General features: G+C 29.3%; 3 protein-coding genes across 4 annotated transcripts in view; 2 read left to right on the forward strand and 1 right to left on the reverse strand.

Moving 5' to 3' along the window:
- Nucleotides 1-5,409, forward strand: part of LOC111677851 (inactive serine protease scarface) — a 38,007-nt gene extending 32,598 nt beyond the window's left edge. The window contains exons 4-7 of the mRNA XM_023439052.2: nt 3,023-4,183; nt 4,252-4,406; nt 4,469-4,737; nt 4,806-5,409. Coding sequence (XP_023294820.2) covers nt 3,023-4,183; nt 4,252-4,406; nt 4,469-4,737; nt 4,806-5,095 — 1,875 coding nt within the window. The 3' untranslated portion in view covers nt 5,096-5,409. The remainder of the gene's footprint in view (nt 1-3,022; nt 4,184-4,251; nt 4,407-4,468; nt 4,738-4,805) is intronic.
- Nucleotides 1-7,457, reverse strand: part of LOC111677854 (probable GDP-L-fucose synthase) — a 16,239-nt gene extending 8,782 nt beyond the window's left edge. Inside the window, exons 1-3 of one of the 2 annotated variants that reach the window (XM_046954032.1) lie at nt 7,219-7,457; nt 7,036-7,150; nt 6,231-6,973 (exon numbers count right to left, since the gene is read on the reverse strand). In XM_046954032.1, coding sequence (XP_046809988.1) covers nt 6,248-6,973; nt 7,036-7,150; nt 7,219-7,343 — 966 coding nt within the window. In that variant the 5' untranslated portion in view covers nt 7,344-7,457 and the 3' untranslated portion in view covers nt 6,231-6,247. Of the gene's footprint in view, nt 1-5,752; nt 6,974-7,035; nt 7,151-7,218 lie in introns of those variants that run through there. The other variant, XM_023439055.2, reaches the window with a different exon arrangement.
- Nucleotides 7,458-10,102: 2,645 nt separating this feature from the next.
- The window catches only part of LOC111677845, a 17,507-nt gene continuing 7,195 nt past the window's right edge, over nt 10,103-20,414 (forward strand). Inside the window, exons 1-3 of the mRNA XM_023439044.2 lie at nt 10,103-10,140; nt 19,220-19,709; nt 20,125-20,232. Of these exons, the coding sequence (XP_023294812.2) occupies nt 19,248-19,709; nt 20,125-20,232 (570 nt within the window). The 5' untranslated portion in view covers nt 10,103-10,140; nt 19,220-19,247. The remainder of the gene's footprint in view (nt 10,141-19,219; nt 19,710-20,124; nt 20,233-20,414) is intronic.

The following is a 20,414-nucleotide window of genomic DNA, read 5'->3' on the forward strand; positions in this document are numbered from 1 at the left end:
TTCTAGTTCAGTTCTAGTTCAGTTCTAGTTCAGTTCTAGTTCAGTTCTAGTTCAGTTCTAGTTCAGTTCTAGTTCAGTTCTAGTTCAGTTCTAGTTCATTCTAGTTCACTTCTAGTTCACTTCTAGTTCACTTCTAGTTCACTTCTAGTTCACTTCTAGTTCACTTCTAGTTCACTTCTAGTTCAGTTCTAATTTAGTTCTAGTTCAGTTCTAGTTCAGTTCTAGTTCAGTTCTAGTTCAGTTTTAGTTCAGTTCTATTTCATTTCTAGTTCAGTTCCTAAATGTCTCATTTTCATTAATTCTAAATCGTTCGTTTGATTTCGTCTTAAAACACCTCATTTAATTTAACAATTTGTGAAACTCATACCAAGTAATAAAAACCTAATTGTTTAACAAGACGGTTTAACAAAAGAACTACAATATGTACTATTAATTAAACAAATTTAGGTCATAAACATGTTGGCTGCATTTGCAAATTGCAACTATTAACCATTTGTTAGAAAAATGGCTTAAACATTCTAAAAAAATGTGTTTGTGTTTCTCTTCTTCCAAAGAATGGCAGGTCATTCCATGGCATGCAAACATTCAAAACACTTGATGAAATATGATTACATTAGAATTACAAAAGAACACAGTAACAACAACAATACAATTTTGCAATTTCATTTTTGTTTTTCAATAAGAAAAAAAAACAAACATCTTAAATTTCAAACCAAACTGACATAGTACACAGTAAGCCGGACAGACAAATAAATCTACAATTGTTCCGTTTGGTTCTTCCTCAAAATGAACGAAAACAACAACAAAAATTAAAATAAAATACACAAATGTACAAAACAAAAACAATCTATTAATCAACACAATAAACCTCAATTGAAATACAAGAAGTTTTTTATGTTATATGTCTGTCTGTCCGTTTTAATGGTATGTGAATATTTTATCATTAAGTGGATTTATTATGTGGCATTTTAAATTAAAATCTTTAAGTATGGAAAAAAAATTATGTTTCTTTTTTGTTTAAAGTTTTTGGATTAATTTCATTTTACATAGTTTTTTCTAAGGCAAATATTTATGTACATGTGTGAATGGGTGGCATCAATTTACCACTTGGAAATCTTATATTTTGTTGTATATATAAGATTTCTTACAGCAATACATTTAAAATGAATTTTTATTACTTCTATGTACAAGTATTTAATGAGAATTAGTACTTCTTTTGCTGTTTAATATTTTCTAATTAATAAATTGCAACTTGTCCTTCAATCATTTATTTCATTTTTTTTCGCTTAGCAAAAAAAAAAATATATATATAAATCAAAAACATTATGACATCATATTATTATTAATGAATAGTTGTGGTGTTATTGTAGTTTATGTTAAAGTTGAAAGGAAAATGTGTTTTTTTTGGTTTGCATTATGAATGAGTGATTTCCAAATTGTATTAAAACAGTTTTTGGCATGCAAGCCAACTCACATCATAAACTATATAAATTTATTAAAGCCAAGCCTTAAAAAGACCTAGACCTTGTTGTCTAAAACTTCAAATAAAACATCAACAGATTTCTTTAACTTTATAAGCCAAATATGAAAAATTTATTTATATAAAGCAGGAAATCATAACCATCATTATCATTATCATGATCATTAACATTGATGGTTTGGCTAACATTAGCAACTAATAAATAAAACCATTTAGGCTTTAACCATAATTCCACCTACTTTTCTTCACAAACTCTCACTTGTGTTTTTAAACGGTTTAATGGCTTTTAAATTATTACAATGCAGTTTGTAGTTTGCAGTTTTTTTTGCTTAAAATACCATTTAAAATTTTCCTTAGGGCAACATTTTTTTAATTCAAATTTCTTGAACATACTTGTTTTCTTTTGGGCCATTAATTTAATATAAGGGTCATAAGAAAATCGTTACCAAGTTATTATTATGTTTATAGTTTGTGGTTTTAAGTTAATGAATTGAGTTTTTTTTTTTGTTTTTAGGAAAAAAGCGCACAGAGTTACTTTGTTGCAAAAGCTTTAACTCTTTGTCACTAAATTGTAGATAATAATTAAAACAGGAACAGTGTCTTTAAAAGGGTTTTAAATGTTGCAAAATTAATTTAGGAGGCTTATGTTTTTTTTTGGAAAATTAACACGTTATATAAAATAAATTAAAGACTATTTGGCTGCAAAAAGCTTGTTAGGTAATAAAAGTTTTAAGGAGCTTTTTAGGTAGTAAACGCAGAGGCTCGACTAGACAATATTTTGGACTATACACTTTTTAGAAAACGCCTATAATCTGGACTGTAGCGTTGATTGCAGTCTGGACTATAAACTAGACTTTAATCTGGACTTTATACTAGACTATAGTCTTGACTATAGACTAGACTATAGACTAGACTATAGACTAGACTATAGACTAGACTATAGACTAGACTATAAACTAGACTGTAGACTAGACTATAGACTAGACTATAGACTAGACTATAGACTAGACTATAGACTAGACTATAGACTAGACTATAGACTAGACTATAGACTAGACTATAGACTAGACTATGGACTAGAATAAAGACTAAACTACAGACTAAAATATACAATAGACTACACTATTTTCTAAAATTTCCAAATTTAATAACAATTATTAAATAATCACAAACATATGTGATGTTAAACGATCACCAGCTATTTGATATAACACCAGGCGGGATGTCGTGTAATAAAAATAAAAAATGACAAGCTAATGGTTTTTAGTTGGTCATAGTTAATGTCAATACTTAATTAATAAAATTTAAGAAAAATCTTGTTTTAGAAGTATGTATAAAGCTTAAAAGATAATTAATTAAAAATTAAAAGGAACTAGTAATAGCAGCAGCTAAAATAATTGTTTAATTAAAAGTTTCTTTTATTTAACTATATAAACGATTATAGCTTTAGGCAAATAATATAATTAATAAAGTGTGAACAATTAAGTAACACCATTTCCAATGAGATAACTAATCACGTTTATCATTTATTATATTTTGCAGACCAAAAAATGTTATGAACCTAGTGTATGCTGTGGTATTCCTTCTACTATGTTAACAGAAGATGGCTATGTTTTGAAGACTCCTCCCAGTCCATTCACTTATCCACAACCTTCTCCCAACAGTCCTACAACACCGGTTAATAATGAATACTTGCCACCTAAGCCTTTGACACCATCACGCACACCGCAGCCTCAACCTCAGCAGCCAAGACCCCAACCTCAACCTCAACAAACTCAACCCAGACCACAACCTCAGCCAAGACCTCAACCTCAACCAAGACCTCAACCCCAACAACCTCAACAACAGCCACAACAACCTAGACCACAAGCTCCAGCCTATACCAATGAAGTAAAACCTCAGCCTGCTCCAGTGCCCACTCCTCAGGCTCCTTCTACTAATAATCAATATTTGCCACCTGCCCCTCAACCTGCCAGACCTACCTACAATCCACCAGCACCTCAACCGACACAAGCACAACCTGCTAGACCACAATATACTCCACCAGCTCCTCAACCCACACAACAACAACCTGCCAGACCTCAATACTCACCACCAGCTCCTCAACCTACTCAACAACAACCTGCCAGACCTCAATACTCACCACCAGCTCCTCAACCCACTCAGCAACAACCCAAACCACAATATTTGCCTCCTGCTCCACAACCTTCTCAAGCCCCTATCAGACAACCACAACCAGCTCCAGCTAGACCCACTCAACCACCACGCAGAATACCCTCTACCACACCACCCAAATATTTGCCACCCGTTGGTCCTAATCAACCCAAATACAATGGAGACCGTGATGTACAATCTACAAATCAAGATAAGAATGTTTATCAACAAAAACCCGCCCGCGGTGAAGATCAATTATCGCCACAAATTTTCCCACCAGCCAAATATACTCCCAACCAACCTCAATTCCAAGAACAAGCTGCTCCAGCTCCCGCTAAATGTGCTTCTGCTTTGGTTTGTACTGCCGAAAACTATTGCAGTTCAATTGGTGTGATCAGTGAAACTCCTGTGGAAATAACACCCTTCCGTGTACCCTTGACCGATTGTATTATTGAAGGCAGCGGAGCTGCTGGTAAATGTTGTCGTGATCCCAACTATGTTGATCCTTGGCCAGTAAATTTGGCTGGTGTTTGTGCCACCAGAAATAAGGTAAGTTTCTAAATCCTTTGCACACATTTAAAGGATTTCTCTTTAATTGTTTTATTTTTTTGTTTTAGAATACTAAACCTCAAGGTGTTAAGGATATTGATGCTAACTTTGCTGAAATCCCATGGCAAGCTATGGTACTTAAAGAATCTACTAAGTCATTGTTGTGCGGTGGTGCCATAATTGGTGATGGTGTTGTTTTGACCACAGCTTCTTGTGTACAAAAGTAAGTTTTCTTTTGGGTTTTATAAAGAAATTTATAAAAACGGTTCGAATTTTTTTTTGTAGTGTTGCTGTTAATGATATACGCGTTAAGGCCGGTGAATGGGAATTGGGTAGCACTAATGAACCTTTGAACTTCCAATTGGTGAGTGTTAAGAATGTAGCCATACATCCCAAGTTTGATGCCAATACTGGTTCCAATGATATGGCTGTTTTGCACTTAACCGAACGTTTACAATTCGCCTCCCATATACAACCCATTTGCATTAGTGATAAGGATCCTAGTCCCTCGGAAACTTGCATTACCACTGGTTGGGGCAAACAAGCTTTAGCTAGTAAGTTTTTTTTTGTACAAAACAATTATTAATATTTATTTTATTAATCCTACTAAAATATATTATAGTACATGAAGAGGGCGCCATTATGCATGTTACCACCACCAATCCTGTGTCACGCAGTGATTGTGGTGCTGATGCCACTGGTGTTTGCAGCACCACCAACTTTGATGCTTGTCAATTTGATTCCGGCAGTGCCTTGGCCTGTGGTACTGGTTCCAGTGTCCTGCTTAAGGGTATTTACAGTGTTGAAAATGCTTGCGGTGAGGGTCAAGCTGTACGTTTCATTAAACCCGATGTAGCCTGGGTTAATATGCAATTTTTGGAAAGAAGTAAACCTCTTCTATTGAGAGTGTAAAATATTGTAATTATTTTTAAATTAACACGCCACAAAAAAAACTAAATCAGTCTGACAAAAAAAAAGTGTTAAGTGCTACAAAAACAAAAAAACCAGAATATAGAATTTAGTTTTTTCCCTTCCTGATTTCTTTTCTCACTCAAAAAAACTCACAGCTAAATTATTAAATATTTCATAACAACAAACACCTACACCCTTCTCACACATACCAATACTGTCCTCATTCTCTTTAAATATCATATGAAAACGTTCACCATAAAAAAACCCCCACACACACACCAACCTGCCTTTAGTTCTTTAAATTTTCTTCCTGCCTTTAAATTAATGATTACAATTCCTTGCAATTTTACTTAAATCTTCAACTATTTAGTTACAAAATGTTTTCTTTAATTGTTATTTTAAGTTAAGATGGTTTTCTTTGTTTTGGAAAAAAATACGAAACTTTTTTTTCAAACAAAGATCTTTAATGCAAATTTAGCTTAAAATATATATACAAAAAATAATTAAATTTTTACTGCAATTATTAAAAAAAAAGAATTGAGATTATTGTTTGTTTTTAGTTTAAGTTCTTCTTATTTCTTTTTCTTATTTCGTTTTTTTTTTAATTTAAACTTTAATTTCATTACATCATCATTAAAACATAAACAAATACTATAAATTGTATAAAAAAAATTAAAAAAAAAAAAACATTGTATAATTATTTATGTCTTATTGAAAATGTTGTATAAAAGTAAACTTTCTAAATTAAGTTTCTAATTTAATTTTAATTTTTTTTAAATAAAGTATATTTTTAAATAAATAAATTTAATCTTCAAAATGTTTTATTGAAAATCAAAGGTTGTTATACCAAAAACTATTTGGCTTAATAAGGAATGTATTTAGGAAACTAAAGAAAATTTGGATTTTACAAAACTTGTTCGCAGGTTTCTTTCATGCTTTATACGTAGATCACATTACAAGCAATAATTCAATTATAGACATTTTATAGTTTTTAACAATATAATTTATTCCATTTTATATATATTTGTATTAAGCAAACTATTAATTTCCTTTTTTTTCGAAAAAAAAAAGAAAAATTAAAAATTCCTTTATTTTTAAGGAATGTTAAAATTATTTTTCAATTAAAATATCATACCTTTTTGTGTGTATCTCTTACTTCCGAGCCTTCTCATAGTTTTCAATAAACCACTGTACCGAAGTCTTAATGGCCTCATCAAAGTTTGTAAATGTAAAATTTGGTAATAAAGAACGTAATTTTTGATTTGAAGCAGTTTTCTTATATTGACCATCGGCCTTTGTGGTATCACACTCTAGTTTGCCTTTAAAATCAAATGACTTAGCTATAGCCTCAGCCACTTGTAAAATAGTCACTTCTTGAGCTTCATCAACACTCAAGATGATAGGTTCAACACTGTTGTAATCACGCAATACCCAAATCATTAATTTAGCCAAATCTAAAGAGTAAATAAATTGTCTCAAAGGTTTGCCCGAGCCGTAAACCGTAAAAATTTTCTCCGTTTCCTTCAAATCTTTGTTATCGTTAATAAGTCGATACATGCGATAAATCATGCCGGGTATAACATGACTTACTTCAGGTTTATAGTTATCGTGGGGTCCAAATATATTACAGGGTATAACAGAGGTAAACATCGCACCGTATTTATCATGATAAGCATGATTTTGTATGTCTATTAAACGTTTGGCATATGAATAACCATAGTTAGAAGGATGTGGCGGTCCATTGTGTACCATCGTCTCGTCGATGGGATAAGAAGTTTTATCGGGAAATATACAAGTACTTAGACAAGAGACAACTTTAACGCAACCATGATCATGGGCAGTTTGTAAGACATTGTCATTAATTTGCAAATTAATGCGCTAAAACATTTCAATATACAAAAACACAAAAGATAAGATAAAAATCTATTAATTTCACTTACCAAAAAGTCCAAATTGTTGTTCATATTGTGAAACAAACCACCCACCATGGCGGCCAAGTGTATAACATGTGTCGGCTGGACTTTGTTAAATAAAGCTTTAGTGGCTTCCAAGTTTCTATAGGTTTGCAACAAAAAAAGGAAAATATTAAAATTATTATAATTTATTTTAATATAAAGACTCACGTCAAGTCGGCATCTTTAGAACCAGCAAAAAACCATTCTTCATTTTTGGGCTTCTCCTCGTTAATTACAGCTTCCAAAGCTTTTCCCACTAAGCCTGTGCCACCGGTTACCAATATCTTTTGCATTTTTAAGGATAAAATAAGCTAAAATTTACTTTTTTCTTAATTTAACTAAATTCGTTGTCTGCAAAAAAACAAGTTGCAACAAGTTGGCTTTGGAACACAGTGCCGAACAAAATTAACTACGGCGTTGTTATTTTTGGCGCACAGCTGTTTCTAATTGTCAGGTATTACCAGATTGATAGTACTAAAAAAGTCGTTAACAGAATTGCCAGATATGATTAGAAATAGTTTAACGTTATAAAAACAAATCAATTTTTTCAAATTAAATGTATTTTATGCAAGTTACTTGCAGTTTTAAGTTTTTAAACAATAACTATGTTTTTAAAGTATTAAAAAATTAGATTCTTTTGCAATTTGAATGTAATTTTTACTAATATACAATTGATTTTAGATTTTTAATGAAAAATCGATTTTTAACAAAAAATATGTGTGATTTCAAAATAAGCTTCTTTTCTGATTAAAAATAGTATAAAGCTTTAACCAATAAATAGATTTATAAAGGGAAATTATGAGTGATTAAAAAATACGACCCTTTTTCAATTTAAGCGTTTTTTGGCGAAGCTAAAGATTGCTTAGGGAGGGTTTTTCTGATAAGGATAATCTTCATTCTTTGGATAAACGTGGTTTAATATATGTTTTGTGTTTTTAAGTAATCAGTAAAGTTACTTAGTATCTAAGTATAACTGAGGGCGAGTTTTTCTGATAAAGGTAATCTTCATTCTTTGGTTAAACCTGGTTTAATATATGTTTAGTGTTTTTCAGTTATCAGTAAAGTTACTTATTATCTTAGTTTAACTGAGTGTTATTGGAGAATTAAACTTATGTTATAAGTGAGAAAACACAATTAACAAAAACAATAAAACAATGATTTCGGAAGAACAGAAACTTAATATTTTAAGTAAATTGCAATTCTCTGATTGGTATTGTTTTATTTATTATTGTTTTAAATGTTTATATAACATTTTTCCAAAATTTTCCATTTTACAAAAGTATTGTTTGCAAAAAACAGCTGTTAATTGTTTATGTTTTTGAGTGAAAAGTTGGCAATACTAACAAAGTTAACTGAGCTTAAATCTAAAACTGAAAAACACAATCATCGGTTAAAGTCCGCCTAAATTTGTTTCGAGTTAAATCTAACAGCAAGTAAAGCCTAGTTTAACTGAGGAGTAAGAAACCCGCATTTTGTATTACGAACTAATCTATAAGTATAAAAGAAAAATTATTTGATATTGCATCAAAATCAAATTGAACATTATTTTAACAAATATTTGTCTGTGTTTTTTTTTAAATAAAATTCCTTAACTTTGTCTCCTTACAGTCTGAAATTGATCATATAAAAATTGTTTTTTTTCTGATTTTGTTACTTTAACAATTCTTTTATTAAAATTCAATGTGTATGAATAACTGTCATGCCGATTCTTATATGTATGTGTGTATGTATGAGTATGCATTTCTATATCTCATAGATACGTTTTCATATAGAAATACTTGTATGAAGGTTTGAAATTACTTGTACATACTTACATGCAGTTCGGAATATTTGTCCTGGTTGTGGAATCGTAAAATCGTCAATAAACTAACCATAGATAGGAATAGAATAGTCAATAGACTAGCCCATAGAATTGTTTATAGAATAGTTTATAAAACAGTAAATAGACTACAAGTCCATATAAGAGTCAATATACTAATACAGACTAGTCTATAGAATATAATTAGTCTAGTCCATAGAATAGGCAATATGGGAACCTTTAAGTGACAACTAATTACTCTCTGCATTACCAAGATGTATATAAACTCAAGTTGTTATATAAAACTGCGGGTAGTCATACATACATATGTATGCAGCTACATACATATATCCTTATTTGTATATCATAATATATTGTACAGTATCTAGTGTGTATTGTTACGTGATGTTATCCTTAACATTAGTGTTTTGTCTAATGTTATTATTTTGCTAAGATTTTGTAAATGTATGCGTATGCTCGTACGTCCATCTATTTGTCAAAGTGTTTGCGCATTTGTATGTGAATGAATGTGTATCCTATCAACATCCTTTTATTGTTGCTGAGTATTTTCAAATACCTTTCGTTTGTCACTACTCACTTACAGTCACTTGTAGTATAACATTCATCCATCCATTCATCCATCTATTTACTTTTCTTCTACTATTTTCTATGGTATTTTGTCTATAAACATAGGAAACTCAACAGGTTCAGGCTCAGTTTGTTGTAAGCGCTAAACGTGAACGGTTCAAAAATTGGAAATAAAAATAATAAATAAAATATAAATTTAACTTGAATTTTTTTTTAATTGAAAACTTTTCAAATAAAAACTTAAAGTGTCAAGTTCAAGTGTAAATGAAAAATAAAATTTTTAAAAAACATTCAATGAATAATAATGAATGAATTACCTAAAAAATACTTAAAATATTTCCAAAAAATGTTTTAACGAAAACAATACAATCGTTGATCTGTTATCAAATTAAAGATTTTATCGTTAACAATTAATCTTAAAAAAAAGATATAAAATTTCACATAAAATTAAAGGGAACGAAATTGAAAAAAAAACCTACACAACAAGTTAAAATACTTTAAAAAAATATAAAGTGTAAAAAATTAAAAAAAGGAGTGCTAAAATAAATACACATTCTAGAGTTGGTAATGACCACTGTTGGATTTATAAGTAATTAAAATAAAAACATTTCTAATCTAATTTGAACAGAAAAAAATTCCATAATTGTTTCTGGGAAATAAATTAAACAATTTAAATTTAAAAAAGTAAATAGCAAAATTTTAAAGTATGTATTTGGAAAATTATAAAAATACACCTTCTAAATTGACTATATGTGATGCAATTTTAAATTAGTTCTCTAATAACATAATTTTATATATATTTTTTTAATTTATAGATTTTTTTATAATTTTCAAAAAAACATTTTAGTGTTTTAAATTACAATAAAAAACTATAGTAAAATTTAAATTTTCGATATTTGCTAAATTTTTATTTAATTTATTGGAATTAATTGGAATTTCTCGTAGAGTTTTTTAAAATTCTTCTGCATGACTTGAGATATGTACATTTTTATTTTTGTACAGATCTGCGCACTTCATAAAATTATTTTCAAAATATATATATAAAAAAATGTAAAACTTTTGTATTTATTGTGAACTAGAACTGAACTGAACTAGAACTGAACTAGAACTGAACTAGAACTGAACTAGAACTGAACTAGAACTGAACTAGAACTGAACTAGAACTAGAACTGAACTAGAACTGAACTAGAACTGAACTGAACTAGAACTGAACTAGAACTGAACTAGAACTGAACTAGAACTGAACTAGAACTGAACTAGAACTGAACTAGAACTGCACTAGAACTGAACTAGAACTGATCTAGAACTGAACTAAAACTGTACTTTTCATTAAATAAATGACAAATAAAAAATATTAAAAAAAAATAAGTAAAAACAAACAAAACATTTCATCATGAACAATATCATAATATGTATGAATATTTCTTATTCTAAATAAAAACGTTTTATGACAAAAATCATATTTGATTGATAATATTTATTCCCAAATTAATTCCAAATATGAAATATTTGTTGCCCTAAATGTAAATCAATCTCAACAAAATTTCTATTTACATATTTATTTATCCAATTTAACTAAAATGTACTTCTTTATACCAATTTCTTATCAACTTTGTAAGATATATAAATTTCTTTTGTTTTGCTAAAAACTAAATTATAATTTAATTTAGCTAATGTGTTTTTTAAAGAAAAATATTTACTATTTATAATTTGTATAATTTACAACAGGTTGTCTTTTCTTTACTCGTATTATCGTTAATAAATATTTTATGCCACTTGTCACAAATAATAAAGTGCTTTTAAATGTTAAAATAAAATCTTCATTATCAACAACATTCTTACACATTTGGACACATTGGAATTGTGTTGCATCAATTGTTTGTTTTTATTTGCCATAAAATGTTTTACTATAAATTTAACTAAAACAAATACAACTTACATTATTAGAATTTAGTTTTACATTTTTACATATATATGTAGCAATATTTGTTTATCTTGCCACCCTAAGTTTTACTAGTGGCAGGACAAGGATGTAAGGCATATAAGGACCTATATTTTATTTATTTTAATTCAAAAACTATTTGTTGTCCCCATTGTTTAAGTAAAATTAGAAAATATTTACGCTGTCAAAAAACCCTCGTTTTCTCTCATATTTTGTCCCCTATTCTACAATTCATCTAAGTCAAAGTCATATTCAGCTTTAAAATCATATACAAGCTATTTTTTTACATTAGTTTTATTAAAGAAAAAGTTTATAAGCATATCCACCTTGAATCCACCGTATTTTTAAAGCAACTAACTTAAAATATTTTAATTCTTTTAACAAATTCTTATAAATAGAAGAAGTTAGATAAGAGATAAGGGTCTTATCGGGATTGTAAACTAGAGATCTAAGGATCTAATCTAACGAAGGATCTAACCACATTGTCTGTTCATTTTTAGCTTCCTACAGCTTGCCTTTAGGATCAATATCCGCTTTAGCTTTAAGACTAGACCATTTCTAATTAAATTAAGATTTTAATTTGCGGATGGAGTTAGTTAACTAATTAGTTTGTTATGTTGGTTAGTTAGTTAGTTAGTTAGTTAGTTAGTTAGTTAGTTAGTTAGTTAGTTAGTTAGTTAGTTAGTTAGTTAGTTAGTTAGTTAGTTAGTTAGTTAATTAGTTAATTAGTTAGTTAGTTAGTTAGTTAGTTAGTTAGTTAGTTAGTTAGTTAGTTAGTTAGTTAGTTAGTTAGTTAACTAATTAGTTTGTTAGCTCGGTAGTTAGTTGGTTAGTATGTTAGTAACTTAGTTAGTTAATTTGCATACTTTTTTATTTAGTTAGTTAGGTAGTTAGTTAGTTTGTTAGGTTGGTAGTTAGTTGGTTAGTTAGTTGGTAAGTAAATTAGTGACTTAGTTAGTTTACATACTTTTCTAATTAGTTAGTTAGTTAGTTAATTAGTTGGTTAGTTAGCTAGTTAGTTAGTTAGTTAGATAGTTAGTTAAGTGAAGGATTATGGATTAAATTACAATTAATCCTCGAAAGTTGTTTTTGAGTACTCAATTAGTTAGTTTTGTATGCTAGTTTAATCGCCCGATGGAGGTGGTTTAAACTTGAGCGAGAAATCGAAAAGGGTAAACAGCTGATGCAAAAAAATTATTATCCTAGACACACCTTAAAGTATGCCAATCAGGTCAGAATAATTTTCTGAGTCGATTTAGCTATGCCCGTCCATCCATGTAAACCTTGTAATCAAACTACAAGTCGTAATTTTGGAGATAATGCAAATAAAATTTAGCACATGGTCTTCTATAATACCGTAGACGAAGCCTATTGAAAATTATTAACATCGGTCCATTATTTCATCTAGCCCCTACACAACTGAACCCCCGAATAGAACTTGTAAACCTTGTAAACAAACTACAGGTCGCAATTTTGAAGATAATTCAATGAAATTTGACACATGATCGTTTATGGTTTATGGAAGCCTATTGAAAATAGTTAACATCGGTCCATTATTTCACCTAGACCCCATAAAACATAACCCACCAAATAGGGCTTTTAAGTTCATAATTATGTTTAATATACTCGTATCTCGACAAAAAGCTGCAAAACCAAATTCTATACTAGTCTTGATGACCCTGATAAACTTTATAATTTAATTTAAGTTTTCATTAATTTTTATATTACATTTACATTTGTCTTCTTCTTTTTTTATAAAACATGCATTGTTTTGATAACAAACAGTAACGTTTTCTGTTGTTTTGTATGGCAACACTGCGAAGTTTAATCTTGTACTCAAAAACCTCAAAGGGGATTAACATCAGAATCAATTTATTTTTAGATTAACTAATCTGATTATTAATTGGCATTTGTTTGCCGACTCATAAACCCGCTCTAAAAAATTTCTTAAATTATTGCTTCAATATACCTAAAGTTTCTTCTTCTTTAATATGTAAATTCTGAAGCATATCTACATGTTTACCTTCTATTATCAATTATCTTTAAAAAAGTTTTCCCAAGTAAAAAAAAAAACAATCAATCATGAATCCTTTTTTATTTGTATATAAACAATTGACAGATAAGAAATCATCAAATTTCTCATCTGTCAAAAAATTTAGCATACTTTTTAAATTTCCATAAATTGATTTCTTTAAATCTTTATTTTGAATTTTGATAGCAAACAATTTTGATTTGATAAATAAATTTTTTAATAATTTTTTTTAAATACAAATAAAAATTGAAAAATCAAACCAAGTCCTTCGTCTCTTTTGAAAAGCATTTATAATTTCAATTGATTTTTATGTTAACATACGCTTATTAACTTTTAATAACAATTAAACAATTTCTTCCTTAAACAAATAACCATAAATATTATTATTTAATAAATTTTCAAATTCTTCATTAATAAAAACAAAATTATTTAGAATTAATTTTTACTTTTATATAGTTCATTTTTATTTTGTGGACATATAAAAAACGTATGAGATCTGATCTGAAAATGTGATGGCGATGTGTTGCGATGTGATGACAAATAAAAATGATTGTTAAATTATATGTTTTCATTTTATTTATATTAAAAAGCCAACACAGTACACACATACATACATACGTTTTTTTGAAATTTATATACTTGATGGCAATTTGTCAACGCAATTTAATTTTTAATCAATAAGGACAGAAAATAACGTAAACATTTATTTACACACACCCATCTTTTGACCATCAACGGAACGTTCGTTGTTCGTATGAACAACTGTATATTCGTAAATATGTATAATTCCTTTTACACAGCGGCAAAAAAATTGATATGATGATGGATATATACATACATACCTATTAAATTACATTTATTTAATAGTATGTAGGAATTATGAGTATTTGCACGTGATAGAGTTGTTTGTAAAAATAACCCAAAATATATACCTATAGCTGTCATTAATGTAACATATAACAATTGTCCTATAAATGTTTGTAATATCTAGCTAATAATAAATACTTGGTGTTAAAATCAAGATTGGAAAGTGTTATAGCAACCGATAAAATATCGTTTAGAATTGAATGTTTAAGATTAAGGATACTGACTATATAAAGAATAACTAATTTGTCCGTTATTTACCGACCGATTTTGCTGATTTTGAATAGCGATCTTCTCGAAAGCATGTCTAAAAACTAATTTCAACAGACAGACGGACAGCAAGGGATACCGATTTAGTTTCCTTCCTTGTCCAGATATGTTCAGAGTTTACTCTGTTCATATTCGACTTGCCACAGCGTGTCACTGTGAGTAAGAACGATGTCTACGGCTTATTGAAGGATCGTGCTTCGGTCTACCGGTTACGTCTCTAGGTGCTGTTGCCGAATCAACAGAGCCATAGTAGTGTGGTTGTCTTACAACGTGACTACTTTGGCAAGAGATTAGATAGCTCGAGTACTCCAGCAAAGTACTTGCGCATAATACCGGTCATAGCCAATGTGCAAAAATTGCCACCTGCGTCTTCATTGAAGACAAAGGGGCGATGGTAGACCGTTCTCAAGTCTACCCAGTGGATAAAAAGACCACCGTGAGATAAGGCCGACACGGCAGGTGCTCACGTTAAAACTATCGACAGACAGACGGACAGACAGACGGACATGTCTTAATCGACTCCGCTATCTATAAGGATCCAGAATATATATACTTTATAGGGTCGGAAAATTATATTATAGAAATTACAAACGGAATGACAAACTTATATATACCCTTCTCACGAAAGTGAAGGGTATAAAAATTAAGTCGAAAATGTCAATACAGCTAATTAAAATTGGAATTCAGCAAATGATTTTAAATGACTAATAAGGGTTTTAGAATATTATATAATTAATGCCTTTATTAAGCAATTCAGCTAAAGCAATATCAAATTCAGCTATAAATTTTATAAGCAATTTCAATTCAGTATCCTCAGCTATGTTATTAACATAGGAAATTTATATTTTATGACAAATTTTTAATTTTATCAACATTATATTAGAATTCAGCTAAGAAAATCCTATATTCAGCTACAATTTTTAAGTAAATTTATAATTAAAATTAATATTTTTTTAAAAAAACAGCAATTCAGCAAAAGATTTTAAACGTCTAAAAGGTAATGTTGTATTTTTTTAATTCAGCTAAGCCAAAGTCATATTCAGCTACAGATTTTATTCTAAAATGTTAACCTCTATTTAAAAAATTGCATACATTTCAATTCAGCAAGTTTTGACAATAACTATATGATAATTTATGAGACATTTGAAAATTCTGCTAAACTAAATCTTGTAATCAACTGCAACTTTTAAGGAGAATTAAAATTTAAGAAGAGTTTTGTTAAAAATAACAATTTAGCTTAATAAATATATGATTCAGCAAAGGATTTAAACGATTTAATACTTAAATATTATAAGCATTTCGTAAAAATATACATTAAACTGCTTTTAACATCAATTCAGCTAAATGATATTTAAATATTCAGCAAAGAAAATCGTATATTCAGCTAAAACAGTCAAACATAAAAGCCTATTTTCTGGCTAAACGGAAGTCCCTAAGTCAAAAAGGATTAAAATCTGTTATCTGTGAAATTCAATTTGTGAGTCAAAACAAAAAACTTAAATTTTTTGACTAATGTCGTATCGTTGTATGTCATACATATCAAAATGTTTACCACTTATGAACGTAGAACAATAAGCAGCGATTATGAATAGAACAATTATGTAAATATAATACAGTTTGTAAGTCAAAACATAAAAGTCAATTTTCTGTCTAAACGGAAGGCCCTAGGCCAAAAAGGATTAAAATCTGTGATCACTTTTATTTCCTACAAAAAATCAATTTTTGGATGAAATCATAAAAGTCCATTTTCTGGCTAAACGGGAGGCCCTAGGGCAAAAAGGATTAAAATCTGTGATCACTTTTATTTCCCATCAAAATTCAATTTTTGAGTCAAAACATAAAAGTCTATTATCTGGCTAAAGTTGTATCGTTGTATGTCATATATACCTAAATTTTTACCACTTATGAACGTACAACAATAAGCAGCGATTATGTATTGAACAATTATTTTTATGTAAAAATCTATCCATGTTTCTAATCTTTAAAAATACTTTTAACAAAAACAATAAGATAATCATAGTTGGGTTAACATAAAAAAAACAGCGATAGTTTTTGACTGTGTATTTTGCACTTTACTGGTAATAACACACATATGTGCGCTTTTTCCAATCATTATTGTTATTGTCCTCGTCGTATTGGTCGTTTAACATACTGAGGTCTTCTTTTTACAGATGACGACAAATGAAGAACATCTACACGTACATACATATGTTTTTATTGTAAAGTAGATACATATGTACATAATCATTTGAATACTGAAAGCATCACAACATCACGATTTCTTTCAGTAGCCCTACAGTTTTCATACTTGTCCCATTTCTACTTGGTAAGGGAATCAGCAGCATGAGAAAAGGACATAAGTTTCCTATTTTAACATAAATTTATCAAGTAATAATTTTACCTTTAAAGATTTGTTTGGTATACATTGCAACTATCAAAACTGCAGGGCATTTACATGCAAATGTAAAACAACTCTTTATTGCTTGTCATGTAAAGATTAGTTTTAGTAGCATTTAATTGATATTGTTTTATTAAAAACAATACTTACCAAAACATTAAATAAAGACAGAAACAATTAACAACAGCTATGAAATCATAGTTGTGCATGGTCGACCTTACGGTACCCTATAACTGCTAAAAAAATAGTATGTATTAAATTTTGGTCCAATCCTTAAGGAAATTTACCATGAGATGTTAAACAATACTAAACTTTCACTAGACTGTTGTAAACATAAGAAAAATGATCGTAGGAGTTGTATAGAGCTTTTGCATAGGAAATACCGATTACATTGTTATGACTATTGTAGCAGTTGCTGACATACTACGCATACAACGCTACAACATTGATTGCGAGTAGAACAATTGTATTTCAGTCAACAAAAACACGCAACGACTCATGTAGGTGCCGGTCCACACTAGGAAACTTTTTTTGGGAAACTTTTGATTTTGCGTGAGAGATAAAGAATATCATTCATCTCTCTCGGGGTACGGAGTTTCTCGTACTCGGAAACTTGTTTTGTTTTATTATTCTTTTCATTTGTACAAAAACAAATCAATGCAATTAACATGTAGTTTATGAAACAAAAGTTTCTATGTGTAGACATTAAGGAAACTTTAACAAAAAATTAAGAAAAAGTTTCTCAGTGTGAACCAGGTCTAAGCAATTTGTTGTGTTGGTCGTTCGTGCTAATTGTGCGTATACATAACATCGTAAAGTTTGTTGCTTACGACGAATTTCGTCAGACCTGGTTCACACTGGGAAACTTTTGTTGAGAAACTTTTGATTCTGTGTGTGAGAGAAAGAGGTGGTTGATATTTCTTTCCCTTTCTCTTACACACAAAAATCAAAAGTTTCCCAAAAAAAATTTCCTAGTGTGAACCAGGTCTCATACTGATTGTGCGCATTTTCATATACTTAAGGGCACTTCACACGATCACACTTTACGTACGTAAAGTCCAGGGTTCTATAAATCGACTTTCGAATGATCGAACAATCGACTTTTTGTCGAAAAAAGTCGAAGTCGACTATTTTGTTCCAAAAAAGTCGGTAACTATCGTCTATGAGTCGAAAAGTCGGAAAGTCAAAAAAAGTCGAAAAATGTGGAAAAAGTCAAAAACTCGAAAATAGTAGAAAAAAGTCAAAAATAGTCAAAAATTTTAAAAAAGTGGAAAAAAGTCAAAAACTCTAAAATAGTCGGAAAGTCGGAAAATGTCGAAAATAGTCAAAAATTTTAAAAAAGTGGAAAAATGTCATAAACTCTAAAATAGTCGGAAAAACTCGGAAAAAGTAAAACAAATAGAAAAATGTCAAAAAAGTAGAAAAAAGTCGAAAAGTTGGAAAAGGTCGACTATTTATAAAATACTAAAAGTCGAAAAGTCTAAAAGTCGACTTTTAACTATAGAAACCTAGTAAAGTCTAATGAAACTACATCTATATAATAAATGAAGAGAATAAAAGTCGTATGATTTATATTTTTTGTGTTAGCACGATTGGTATAAAACAATAAAAAGTAATATGGAAACAGCTGTTTCACTTTTGTTGTGTTTACATAAAAATACATCCCTGATGTATTTTTATGTTTTTGTTTTTTTGAATAATTTCAAAAAAAAAAAATTCCATCCGTATTCTGTCTCAATGTGTGATGGTTTCACTATATATTGCGTTTAGACGATCCCATCGGTACTCTTCTACACTTGTGTGATCGTGTAAGTGTTTTCTATATCTGACAATGACAATGCGTTCCGAAAAATACGTCGTTAGTCCCAATTGTAGTTTTTTTTACGCACTATTTCCATAGAAAATTTTGTTTGAGTGAAGGAGTTAATCGGTTCAGAAAATGATTCTAAAACAGTTTTTAATGCAGTTGTATGTGATATAGGTACATACAAAATAGTAATCGTTTTTAAATATGGGTCTTAATAATTATCACACAATTAAATAATTATATTAACATTAAACTATTAGTCCATATTGCAGACACACATAAAACTACATATAAGTAATATTACAATAAAAATAAACGACAAAAGTTTACATTTGTAATAATAAAAACATCTTTATGTATCTAAATGAATAACTGAAATACACTTAATTTTAAATAGAAATTATATTTAATAACAATTTAATTGTCATCGATATACTACATACATACATATTTACCAAATGATTTGACAGTTGAACCATTAACACCTTTCAATCGCCAATGACAATGAAAACATCAACGTTAAAAACAACGTCATCAGCAGGAACAACAACAGCAACAACCACAAGTAAAACTACAAAACGAGTAGACAATGCAAATAGTAAATCGAAAGATATAGTAAATGCAAAATGCAATAATATGTTAGAAAATACTAAAGTTGCCAATGCAAATAATTGCAAGGACATGGTACAAAATGAACTTAATATGACAACAGCAACAATAACACGAAATCATCATTATCATAATTATCAACATAACCATCATCATCTTCAAGTGCCGCATCAACATCTTCAATTGCCTCAGCACCAACAGCAACAACAACAACAGCATTGTCAACTAGACAAAATATCTGTTCATTCGATTAGTTCGGAGGATATATCAACAACAGTTGGTGGTAAATGTTGTAGCGCTGCAGCACGTAATCCGGCAATAAAAACTGGACGTCGTATACAATTGATGCAGGTAATTATTGCACTGTTTGCGCCAGTACTAAAACAACAATATTATGCAAATGTCTTTGATACTTTGTCGCAATTGTAAGTCAATTAAAATAGGCATATTGTATTAAAAATTTTTGATAGGAAAACAAATTGTAGACAACGTTTACATTATCAAATGTTTGATTAAAATAATGTGACCTTTAAAAATCTTAATTTTGACTCCGTTGAAGTTATATTCTTTATTATTTATTTCGATATTATTTGCAATTACAAAAATCATGTAAAATTAAAACTACTATAAAAAGGTGATTACGTATTTTCATAAAATATTTGATAGATGTGAACGTAACTATATACTTTAATATTTTAAAATAATTTTCCCCTCAACACTGTTTATTAACTATTTTGTAAAATATTTCAAACTGTATTTATTTCAGATGATAATTTTACCTTTTATACCGATATTGGCATTAATAGTTCAAACATCCGTAATACTACAGGAAATTCTCGATTATAGAGCAGAAGTTGCGGACATTGAAACACAGGTAAGTGGTAAAAAATACTTAGAACATGTCTTAAACCAGCTGCAAGAACAACCGATTCCTACCGAATATTTTATAACGATAGATAGATAGATAGATAGATAGATAGATAGATAGATAGATAGATAGATAGATAGATAGATAGATAGATAGATAGATAGATAGATAGATAGATAGATAGATAG

Source organism: Lucilia cuprina, chromosome 6 (genome assembly GCF_022045245.1).
Source record: "Lucilia cuprina isolate Lc7/37 chromosome 6, ASM2204524v1, whole genome shotgun sequence".
NCBI lineage: Eukaryota > Metazoa > Arthropoda > Insecta > Diptera > Calliphoridae > Lucilia > Lucilia cuprina.